Genomic DNA, 12,058 nt, shown 5'->3' with positions numbered 1-12,058 from the left:
TCAAGACAATGCTAAAGTTATCCATATTAAAATAAACACCCTGGGTTGTGAAAAAATAATGGGGGAAAATCATTAATTCATACTTTTACAAAGTAGTACTTTGACGATATCTGATAATCATATTCACATAACAAACTGTCAATGTATTTACATGATACATGATGTACAACGTGCTATGACCTAAATTTAGTAAACATGGTACTTTTTAAGTGAACATTTATAAATGTTTTACATTTATAAAAGTAAAAAGTGAGCTTCGTGAAGAAAATAAACACCTCACCATAAGTATGCTGACAAGTACTTCAACATCAATCACAGACAAATGTGCAAAGTGGATGTAATGTCTGTAATGTTGTATATTACTGAAGCTAAGACACTGGTGGGTGTTCATTTCTCTGCTAAAAGACTTTAATCTGTTAAACAGCTTGTGCCAAACGCTACATTATCAGTGTGTCTGTCATACAGGTGGTGGGCGACATGAAGGAGTCTGATCCTAGAGAGCACATTTACATTCATCTGATAAGAACATCTGGTGGGAAGCCTTTTCCCTGCTGTACGAGATTCATCGATAACTCTCGAGTGACCGTGAGCGATAAACCCGTCAACTGTAATCCTCTTCCTGTTGCGGAAGTCAAGAGCACATGCTGACATAAAATAGCATGTTCTCTGTTAATTCTGGGGTATGTGACATACAATGGACTGATTTCGAACTCCCTTTATACTGTTTTAAAGGGATAATTCTCTCATTGTGTTATGAAGTCATAAGAGCGCTTTGTGCGATGAAAAGAACAAAACAAGTCAGATTTCCACAGTTAAATGCCAGCACTCAACACCATTAAATGCTCTCACTATTGGCTTTGTGTATTGTGAAGCACCAGGTTTGAAAGATTCAATGAGATCTTATAGAAGAGACGGTTTAAAGTGGATAATGAAAGACTATAAATATGGATTTGGAATGACATGAGCGTAAGCAGATGATGGCAGGTTTTTTATTTTAGGGTGAACTTGTCCTTTAATAAGGTAATTATTTCATGAATCAGGGTTAGGCACTTGTTGAAATGTAGACAGGTGTCATGCTGAGAGGTTTGAGCAAATTGCATTGGGATCCTGAAAGCGTGACCCAGTCCAGCTGGCCTCCATCACTCTACATGCTCTGCTGAGCTCTCAGAGAGTCTGGGATTTGAGTCTGGAGCAGAACCAGATTCATGTTACCATCCTGACGAATCTGTTTTAAACCAGTGCAATTCCTCTTTCTCTCTCTCTCTCTCTGTCTCTTCCATCACTGACCTGAAGAGAAGTGACCATGTGGCCCAATCTCTCCTCTGATAGGGCCATCAATGTGACATCATTATTTTGACACTGATTTGTGTTCTGCTGACGGCCACAGCTAGAGGACAGACGAGTAAAAAATAAATCTAATTGCCACATCAGTTAGTCAGAGTAATTTGTGTGTGTGTGTGTGTGTGTGTGTGTGTGTGTATATATACTCTAAATATCTCTAATAAATTATACAGAAGCCAGCTTGAATTTATTGATTTGAAATAATAAAATGCATGGAAAACTGCACCACTTGTTAGTGATGGGGACGAGACCGCCTATGCCGAGTCCGAGTCAAGACCGAGTCTTTGAAGGGTCGAGTCCGAGTCGAGACCGAGTCCGTTGGTTTTCAAATTCAGTCGAGTCCGAGTCAAGACCGAGTCTTTGAAGGTTCGAGTCCGAGTCGAGACCGAGTCCGTTGGTTAACATGGGAGGATTTGAACTTGAAACACGGAGTGTACTGACGCCTTTCCGTGGTTAAAACAACATTGCTTCTTATGTTTGTTCATGTTTATTTGAGGCTATAAATTAACTAGAAGGAAGAGATGATCGGTTCACGAGCAGCTTTAACTGATGCTCTACAGCGATCTGTCACTACACATTTAAGAGCCACAAAATGGTATTTATTGTTTAAATTTCTTTTAAAAAATGACCAAGTTTGAAAGGCGAGACTTTGTTTAATATGTTTGATATCAAAAGTAACCGAAAAGTAACCTGGTCTGTCCTGTCTGTCAGCGTGTTGTCAGTCTCCTCTCTGCTCCGTGATGTATTTTTCACTGCGTGAGAACATGGTGTGGCGTGAGAACGGTGTAGCTTGTCGGACATAGCGACAGTAACTAAGGGGGGCGGGTCTTTGCGAACAGTCTATTAAAATTTTCTAGTGGTATGTATTCTAGTGGACTAGTGATGGGACGAGACCGCCTATGCCGAGTCCGAGTCAAGACCGAGTCTTTGAAGGGTCGAGTCCGAGTCAAGACCGAGTCTTTGTAAGAACAAGTCCGAGTCGAGTCCAAGAAAGCAGAAATCGGTCTCGAGACCGGACTCGAGTCCGAGACCGGACTCGAGTACTACATCACTACCACTTGTTGAAGAAACTTTTGTTTCATAACTTGAAACAAAATAACGCAACTACATAAATATGTATTACTACATAACTACATAAACATAAATCATATTTTTATTTTAAATATAACTTTTTGGCATTCAAAATTAACACAATTATAATGAAATATGTACATAATCTATATGGTTTTATAATATGAGAATTTTTTGTGCCTTAAATGTGTCTTTTTGTGATTGTATAAAGATGCTAAATTGTATATTTGACCGTTGTCCCTGCATCCGGCAGGAATAAATTGGCTGCTGAATGAAATTTTTGCAGTATGAAATACCCATTCTGCTCATTTGCATACATTTGCATAGCAGCGAGGGACCAACCAGAGCCATTTTATGTTTGCGATGACATCAGTCTGCTTGGCCTAAAAATTTGTATTTTAATGACTGTGTTGCTGTTTAGTGACACCACTGTTTAGTGACAGAAAAACACACATACAGTGTTCCTCATGCATGAGAGTTGACTAGCACTAACCATCTATCAACGACAGAGACTGGTGTTGCTATAAGCTAAGCTAATGTGACACTGTAATGAGAATAAACAAAACATATCACAGACAAATAATGGGGATTTTTAATTTGGAGACAGTATTTGATAAATATATATTTATAATTATTCCATTCTACATCTTTGTAGAATTTTATTCAATGTTTCAAAGCACTATGGGGCTGTTTTAGCAAAACTATGCTATTTTAGTAGCGGGCATAAAAAGCCTGTACTATACTTACATGTTGTACTTGTGATGCCGAAAAGTCCGTCTAGTTAGACAGCTAGGATCAGATCTAAAGACACACTTTATAACTCGACAGATTCCAGTGAGATGGTTGTGTGTATAATTAACTTAATGTAATTAGCAAAGGCTAGTTACTCTTCTGACAATCTTCAGGACAGAATAATATCCTGAACGTCCCTTCATCAGATATTATAACCACATTCAGTTATGGTTCCCCCATTTTGCAAAGCCAAATTACTTACCAAGGGAGACAAAAGATTGATCGCTTTCGATATGTAAATCCCCCGGAGCTAAAACACAAGTTTTCTGTGAGAGCCTTCATCACAACAGTCAAAGCAGATCATAAATAATTCATTATTCATCCTTCTAAATGAGTTCCCTCAAAAAGTAAAACAAGAAGAAATATGTCTACAATTTTCCTGCATATGAAAGTAATTTTGAGGCAATGGAGGTAGATTGTTTGGTGAGGTGTTCCTGTTTACCTGTTCTTCCCATCAATCACACAGAGACAGACAGAGATACTTTAAGTTCCCATAAGAGAGAGAGACAGAAAACAGCAATAATGAGGCGGAACAGCCAAGCCAGAAGGGGCTGCTGGGAAAAGAAGAGGAATATGGGAAAAACAGATCCTCTCTGTGTTTAAGAATGTTGGGAAATTGAATCGAGGAGTATCTGGCTATTTCATCTGTGTTCAGAAAGAATTATTAGCCCACAATATCCGCAGGGATCTGATGGACTGTCATTCTCCAAGTTAGGATCCCGTTGAGAGCGAAAAACAGGACTATGAAGCACTGAATCCAGGGAAGAAGCTTCCCGCTGTTCCAAATCACATCCAGAGGATGAAGATGGACTGTAACATGCTGAAGTTTATTTCTCCAGGGCAGTAGCGCACTTGTCCTCTGCTATTCATAGGTCAAGCATTTCACATTTCCAGCCGGAATGAATATTTCCTACATCCCATAACATGATCCATCTGAAAGTGGCTTTAAAAGTGATGGGCAGTGTGTGTAAATGAGACGGGAACGCTTCATCACTCCAGCAGCTGTATGAGCCTGAGAACCATTCAGACTTCATTTATGACTCCCACTTTTCCTTTATAAGAGACATTCATCCGCCCGCCTCACCAGCCCATCCACCATTACCAATAAAGACGCCCTCATCCTCACAGTTGGAGAGAGAGAGAGAGAGAGAGAGAGAGAGAGAGAGAGAGAGAGAGAGAGAGAGAGAGAGAGAGAGAGAGAGAGATGGTTAATGGTGGTCCGGGTGGGACTTCAGCCCGTCTGCTGCTTCTGAACTGTTCAGCATTCACGTTTGTCTGCTGCTTCAATTATGCAGAGACAGGAGGAGGAGAAGAAATGCCACACAGAAGACAGACACTGAAATAATGAAATGAGCTTCAGTGAACAGAGAAACACAGATAGCAGATGAGAGAGGAGAGATGGATCCTGGGAGAAGTGTAATGTTGTCTTTCTCCTCTTAAATACACAGACTTACAGCTCTAGAGGGGTTTAAGAGTTCATCAGGTAGAAACATTGCTTAATACAACAAAAAGTTTAGACAAATGAATGAATGAATGAATGAATGTTACAGTGTAATTATACATTTAAGAACTGAGTAATAATAATTAACTACATGTACTTACAATAGGGTTTGGATTAATGTGTGTTTTAGGGTTAGATGGATGTAATTATGGAATTTATAGTAATTAACTAGTGATCGACCGATATATCAGGCCGATATTTGTCGTGTATCGGCATCGGCATCGGCTGCTGCGTTCGCCGATAGTTTTTTCCCGGCATTATTTACAGACAGGCGTCCATGCACTACCCCTCCCACACTTGCAGAGTGCTGGAAGCCTCTTCAAGACAACGGCCAGTTTAAACCTTTCAAAGCATCTTTTAACTGTTTGACTTAGCTGAAATATTGCCATACACTTTGAAAGTGGAAACACGTTGCTCTATATGTGCGTGCAACTATAGCTAAGCAAGTTTGTGGGTCCAAATGGAAAACGCGAATGCCGAATGCCTCATCTATAAAAACTGCTTGTCATTGTATTTAGGGAGCTGCAAATAGCTAAGTTTGAGGCTATCCAAATGCATACGGAAGCTGTTACGAACACTGGTAGGATTAAATAATGCCGACGTTGTTCCGTGATTCCGTGATATTTGTGGGAGTTTTATTCAGCGACCACCTGGCTGAGGTTTGGACGTGTGCTCATAAAAGAAGCGACGCGGTTGCGACACGCATGCGATGCAGCACGCTCATTTGTCCAGGCGCTCCTATGCCGTGGTGAGATGAAAACATCTTAACTTTTCAGAATGCCGCAAGCGCACGCAGGTCATGTGACAAAAAACAACTGACCTTTCCATGACGACATCGAAAGCTCGGCCGAACAGCTGATCATAGCTGGACAGGGCGGGTTTTTATTTCTCATCTCCATAAATATGTGTAGTCGTAAAGGGCTAGAAATAAATGAATCCTTACTTCCTCGTCATCATGGAGAGCGCAATTCATGGTTGCATAGCAACGACAGAGCGCAAGCGCTTGTAGAAAGGAGAAAGCGGCGCGGCCGTGCTTTCCACACGTTTTTACACGCGATATGTGAACAGTCCCTAATTCATAATAAACTGAGAATCTATTTGGTTTAAAATGTGTTTAAAATGGAGGAAAAGCCATTTGCTCTACAAAAGTGCACTACAATTTAGGCCTAAGCATTAAATGACTAGGTTGTAAACAGTTGGTTACTTTTAGTATAAGTATAGTACAGTTTGCACTTTATTATGCTGCTTGCTTGTTGCTACTGTGTGCAATAGTGCAATTATTTTATTTATGCTTAAATATTTATTTTCAGAATTTATTTTCAGAATTTGAATTATGCTTAAATATTTATTTTCAGTATTTTCAGCACTGAACATTTTTTTTTTTGTTCTACCTCACGTTTTTAATATTTGTCAATTTTTTTTTTTTTTAAGTTCAATAAATGTTCCTTTTTTAAATTGAGACTTGTAACATTTGTTATCATATTTGTGTCATTTTTATGATGTAAATTGAGTGAGCAAAAGCAGTATCGGCTCCAAATATCGGCCCAAGAAAATCGGCAGTCCGACGTCATGACGACAGCAAAGGATTTTTTTTCTGAATGAGAGCGGCTGACGCTCATAATTCATATTAAAGGTATCGACTCAACACAAATTAAGGCATAACTGTCACTATAAGTTTCTCAGAATACAATAGTGGTCAAATACTGAAATTTGAGTCTTATATCTTTTTAATGATGTATAGTTTGTCAAGGTAATCACATTCATTCTGATAGTAACTTTGAACTATAAAAAAAAAAAAAAAAATGCTTCTGTGCGCCGGCGCACTGGCAAAGGTTAACAGGTTAATATCTACCAACACTTTTCAATGGTCCCCAACAGACATTCTAAGTAACTTTTCAATTACAAAATATTCTACAAACCCGAACCCCAACACTATCAGTCTAGTCTTCTAATACTCTAATGAGAGTTAGTTATATTTAAGTTATATTTTTAGTAGAATGTATAGTATGATGTATAGAATGCTATAGTAGATACTGGACAAAAGCAAACACAGTAATTACATTTATAGCCAGTCCAAGATATGTGAACACGTGTGCATTAGACACATCAGTCTACTGGTCAGACGTGTGTTTGTGCTGCGATATAAAGCTTGTATGTGCAGCTGTTACATCTGTAAATGAAGCATTAAATCTGCTCTGCAGAAAACATGACCTGATTGTGCTTCCAGCAACTAAGAGCAACAATAAACCACAACGTCAAAAATAACCCAGAAAGAAGCTCTGAAACTGACAGCATCTCAGTCATACACAAATGAAATGAGAAGTTACTGATGTTTTGAAAAGTGATTTCTTTGGATCTAGAAGGTGAGGAATCTAAATGTGAGTTACCTCTGGAAGTGTGTTAACTCACATGACAAAGGAAGAGGGTTTTACATTTAACACTCATTCATTCGTTTACAGATTTACTCTCACTGGATTCAAACCTGCAGCCTGTTTGTTCACGGCCAAATCCTTTAAACCACATTTCAGGATGTAGTTTCGTGTAGAAGCCATATGGTGTCCAAAACAACAATTAATACTGTCTAATAATACATCAAGAGATATGCTGTTCACTCCTGAGGGGCCTGAACTGGAAGACAGGACGCAGAAAGAGCTTTACAGAAGATGAACATGTGACTATAAACAAACAGCAGAACAAAAGCCTGGTGCTGATACTCTGTTCACCAACATCGACACAATACCAGACACTTGTGCTTTAACACAACTGATGTGTTTCATCAGATCTTGATGAAGCCATGACTGTAAACCGGTTTAACACAGAGAATGATTCTGAAACTTCTGATTGTGAAAATTTCAGAAATGAAATTAATTTCTGGCACGAACATGTTTAATCGTTTGCCTGATTATGTCACTTTCACCTCAAGCTTGATGGAAGCGCGTGACACAAAAACAAGCTGTTGTAGCTCTAAAGATAAGAAGCGCATGTAAACCGACACGGTTGAATAATCTCACAAACGCTTGTAGCAAAAATACGTAACACTCAGAAGACCCGAAGAGGCTTGAGAAATGAACATTTGTTGTGATAGTTTTAAATGGTGAGAATTTGAAAAATGAATTGAAAAGTTTTGGATTTATGCCACAATCCTTTTATGATTCTGTATGTACAAAGAGCCTCATAAACATATTCACAAGACACATTAGGAGTAAAAACACAAATGAGTGTGAAATTGTTTGTGACCACAAAGAGAGAAGATGAAAGAAAAACGACTGACTTACATTGAGGCCTCTCTGGAATAGCGTCTGTCCCATGACGTTCGCCAGCATCCGGATAAGAGCGGCTCCCTGCGGACACACAGTAAACACACGTTCAATAAAGACTGCTTATTTACACATGCATACAGTAAAAAACAACAACAAAATATACATCGTTTTGAGCGTTTTGAACAGCATATCTGACATGCCGTCGATTACTACAGAAAATGTACATGAATCCACTTATTATGGAAGTCAATGGGGCAAAATATTCTGTAGGGTTTAAATGCAGAAATGTGTTATTTGAACAGGAAAGTTGTCAAAATCATAATTCTAGTGGAGTGACTGTTCAAGGAGGATGAACTTCTGCTTATGTACATCGCAGAAAAAGTTTAATATTATTTAAAAACAGTTATTATGGCACTGTTCAATTTCTAGCAGGTCTGGTTCATCTAAACAAGGACTCCATGTGGTGGTGCTGCTGTTTTATGCTGTTTTATGAGTCTGTATCTTTTTCGATTTTGAGTGGCTTTGACATGCTCATTTGACAGCATCTAATTCCCATCCCTCCACAATCTGTGTGATGAGTGTCACTTCCTGTTAGCGCTGGGGACTCATGGGATGTTGTGGGATTTCAGAGTCCTTAGAGTGCGAGGAGGAAGTGATGAGGGACGGCCTTGTGTCAGTGTGACTGACAGAGTTCATAACCCAACAGAACCTGTGGGGAAACAGGGGGAGGGGCTTGAGGAAGCGCAAGAGCCAATCACAAACCGGCCTTGAGCTGATTGACAGCTGGAGGGAGAGTTGACACAGAAACTCAAATCTTCAGTGGACGGAAGATTCTGTCTGTGTCTGAACTCTGATAGAGGACACAGATATTTTTTTCCTTCTCTTTGTGTCTTTAATGGCTTTCAAATGAGAGGATGAGAGGATATATTTGGGCGCTGGAGTTTTTTTCAGTAAAGTGTGTTTCAGTGAGAAAGAGGTAATTAAATAGATGTTGTCTGGTCTGAGAAATGTTTAATGTGCCACTAAAGTCCCCAGAGCACACAAAAACTCTGTGTAACAGTTTCTGTCCTCGACTTACTAAAAAACACGCTTTTAATTAATTTCTTGTGTATGTGAAGAGGCTTATAACAGTGCGACTCCATTTACAATTCACAAAGATAAACTGAGATTTCTTTAGCTGGGAGAAAAATAACAAGCAAACTGAAGTGTTTACTGGACTCAATAAAAGATCAAGTCTATTGATGAAGTCCGCACATAAACAAATGACTGATTTAGACCGACGGTACTGTTGTTTTACAAAGTCATTGCTCCTCTTCTACTGTCTTGCCGAATAAAAAAAATTGTAAATTAATTTAATGTTGTATAGTATAAATCAGTTTTGAATTCAGTTCAGCTCAATATTAAAGGTTTCTAATCATTTCAATCATGCAAATGAAGTCTGTAGGATTTTATGAGAGATTCTCTTGCCTTCTTATATGCGATCCAGTCAAACACTCGGTCGATGTCTGTGGCTTCAAACACTTCCTGAGAGATCGGATGAGAGCTGGCCAAACCGTCCAATAACATCACCTCATGAAGAACATCAGTCAGAAACCTCTGCTTCTCCTGTGGATGAGAGACTTTACTCGTTTTTTACAGTATCAAACACATAAACATGTCTCATGAAAGCTTCTGTTTTATTTTCAAAAGTAAAAATAACTTTGAGCTGCTCTATAAATGCAATTAGAAAATGGTTGTGAGAAAATCCAGCTCTCTATCTCTCATGACTGAAGACTTTATTCCTGCAGAAGCTTCTATAATTCATTCTGATGAACCTTCACTGTTGCCACACGAGCGCCAACACGACACACTTGAGCTACAATACACTCAGTGTGTGTGTGTGTGTGTGTGTTGTACAGGGCTCTTGCTGTCTCTCTACTCTGATCAAATGTCTCCCTGTAGGATTCACTATAAAGACAGGTAGAAGTTTTGGGTCAGATGAAAAAGACCCTCATCATTCACTGTTGTCTGTGGATCTGTGGAGAGTCACGATCTCAAATGCAGTGAGTTGTTCAGCAGCAATTGAGGAAGATGTTTCTCTGATCACAGGTTATTTCCTTTTTAAGGAAGTCTAATTTTTAACTGCTTAAAAAGTAACAAAATGAGAAATTACATCACAATGAGGCAATTAAACTGAGGAAAAATGCCATTGTACTGCCATGCTTTTCTTTGAATTACCTTGACAAATCATGTAAATATACAAATACAACATATTATATTACAATAAGTACAGATGCCTAATGTTCATATTAAATGTTTGAATAAACTAATAATCACTTGCTCCAGTTTTGTAGATCATCTTCTACTTTCAAAAGATGTTCAGCTAAAATAAACACAGTATGAATGTAAAACCACAAACATTTCAGTAAAATGTGACTATTTTCCTGTTACTCATTTAAAAGTGGCGGTTTGCCAGTTACTGTACATTAAAATGAATTAAATATGAATCGCATGAAATATATATGTAAGCATTACACTGCAGGTTCATATTCTAAACATCTTCATAATGGGCCCTCTGGCAATGTACTAAGATATCCACTGGAGGCAAGTTGAGAGAACCCAAGTGCAGTTTTTTATAACAAAAGCAAACATGAAACAAAAGCATGGCAAGACATGAAAAATGTGAACCTACAAGCAGTGGTTACAGCTAACAACACTACACAAAGACACATGGCAAACATGAGGGCTTAAATACACACAAGACTAAATGACTACAAGGGACACCTATGAACAATGAAACAATGAACCAATGACAACATGACACAGACAAGGGAACACATGGCAGGATCACATGACTTACAAGGGATCACATGACAGACAAGGAAACATGACGTGAAAAAACCCAAAAACAAAACCGTGACAGGCAAAATCTCTTCACTGACTGTCTGACCAAATTCAAAACTAAGCTAAATTAAGATTTTATTATTTTATTATCTTCTCATATGTATTTTTTAAATGTGATTGACCAAGAGAAAGTCAGCAAACTATCAGCTGTTATAAACACATCTTGTTTTGATACTCTGAATGTTTTATTACACCTTTATTCATTGTCATTATGAATAACTCTTGGCCATTAAAGCTTTTGGCAGCTTGATTAAAAATCATGCTGAAGACATTAATCCAAGAAAGCAGGATATTTCAAACAAGGGATTTGAGATACAACAAACAACGTACGGAAATAAGTCCAGAAACAAATGTTCATCAAAACCCTTCATAGTTTTATGTCAAAATAATGAGGCATATTCTATTAACCCAGTGATTCCTGGTTTCATGTAATGTGTTCAAACCACAATCACAATCTCATATTCTGATGTTCTGCTAAAAGCAGATTAATGAAATGACACGAGACATACAGACAATCAATACAGAGAATATTTATCTGAGCGCCAAACTAAGATTAATGTGTGATTGTTGGGTGACTTTTTATAATATTTGTAGATTTTATAAGTCATGAGCAGCTAATGAAGGGAGAAATTTCCTACAATAGAATTACATCTGAGGTATAATTATCTTTAGATGTTCGTGCCATAAAAAAATGAAACATGCTTTGCTTAATGGACTGCTGTAATAATTTATCCTTCATTTTTAACTTCAGAGAGAAGATCTTAGAGGAAGTGCGACTTTTTAAAATCAGTGTCCTAATTTCTCAGGCTATTTATATCATCACTTAAGTGGTCTTGTAGAAGAGAACAGCGTGCCTTTACTTTCAGTATTTCCTGATGGATTGGACAGTCACTTTAAAGTCTAGATTAATATAAGCTTCACAGGGCAATATAAATACTGTATATAGACAGAATCAATATATGCAAATGGGCCCTTCATGTTAATTCACAACATACATTATGGTGAATGTGAATACACAGAAACAGAGAAAGAGAGAGAACAGCTGGTGATGTGGAGCTAATTTTATGTGAGTCACGTAGTGGGCAATATAAAATGAGTGCAATGAGAAGAGCTTCCATCTGGCCCATATGCGCTCCCAACAGGGTGTTTACGTCCAATGATACTTCATTTAGATGCTGCTTATTAACGTCTCAACATCATCACCTGAAGT

At 38.2% G+C, this 12,058-nt stretch overlaps 1 protein-coding gene across 1 annotated transcript in view; it reads right to left on the bottom strand.

Annotated features, from left to right (window-relative positions):
- Positions 1-12,058, bottom strand: part of LOC311288700 (thyrotropin-releasing hormone-degrading ectoenzyme-like) — a 137,794-nt gene that overhangs the window by 38,752 nt on the left and 86,984 nt on the right. Inside the window, exons 6-7 of the mRNA XM_084406227.1 lie at positions 9,433-9,570; positions 7,981-8,046 (exon numbers count right to left, since the gene is read on the bottom strand). Coding sequence (XP_084262353.1) covers positions 7,981-8,046; positions 9,433-9,570 — 204 coding nt within the window. The remainder of the gene's footprint in view (positions 1-7,980; positions 8,047-9,432; positions 9,571-12,058) is intronic.

This window comes from Rutilus rutilus (assembly GCF_951802725.1).
Source record: "Rutilus rutilus genome assembly, chromosome: 4".
NCBI classification, from domain to species: Eukaryota; Metazoa; Chordata; class Actinopteri; order Cypriniformes; family Leuciscidae; genus Rutilus; species Rutilus rutilus.
This window is presented reverse-complemented; position numbering and strand designations above follow the sequence as displayed.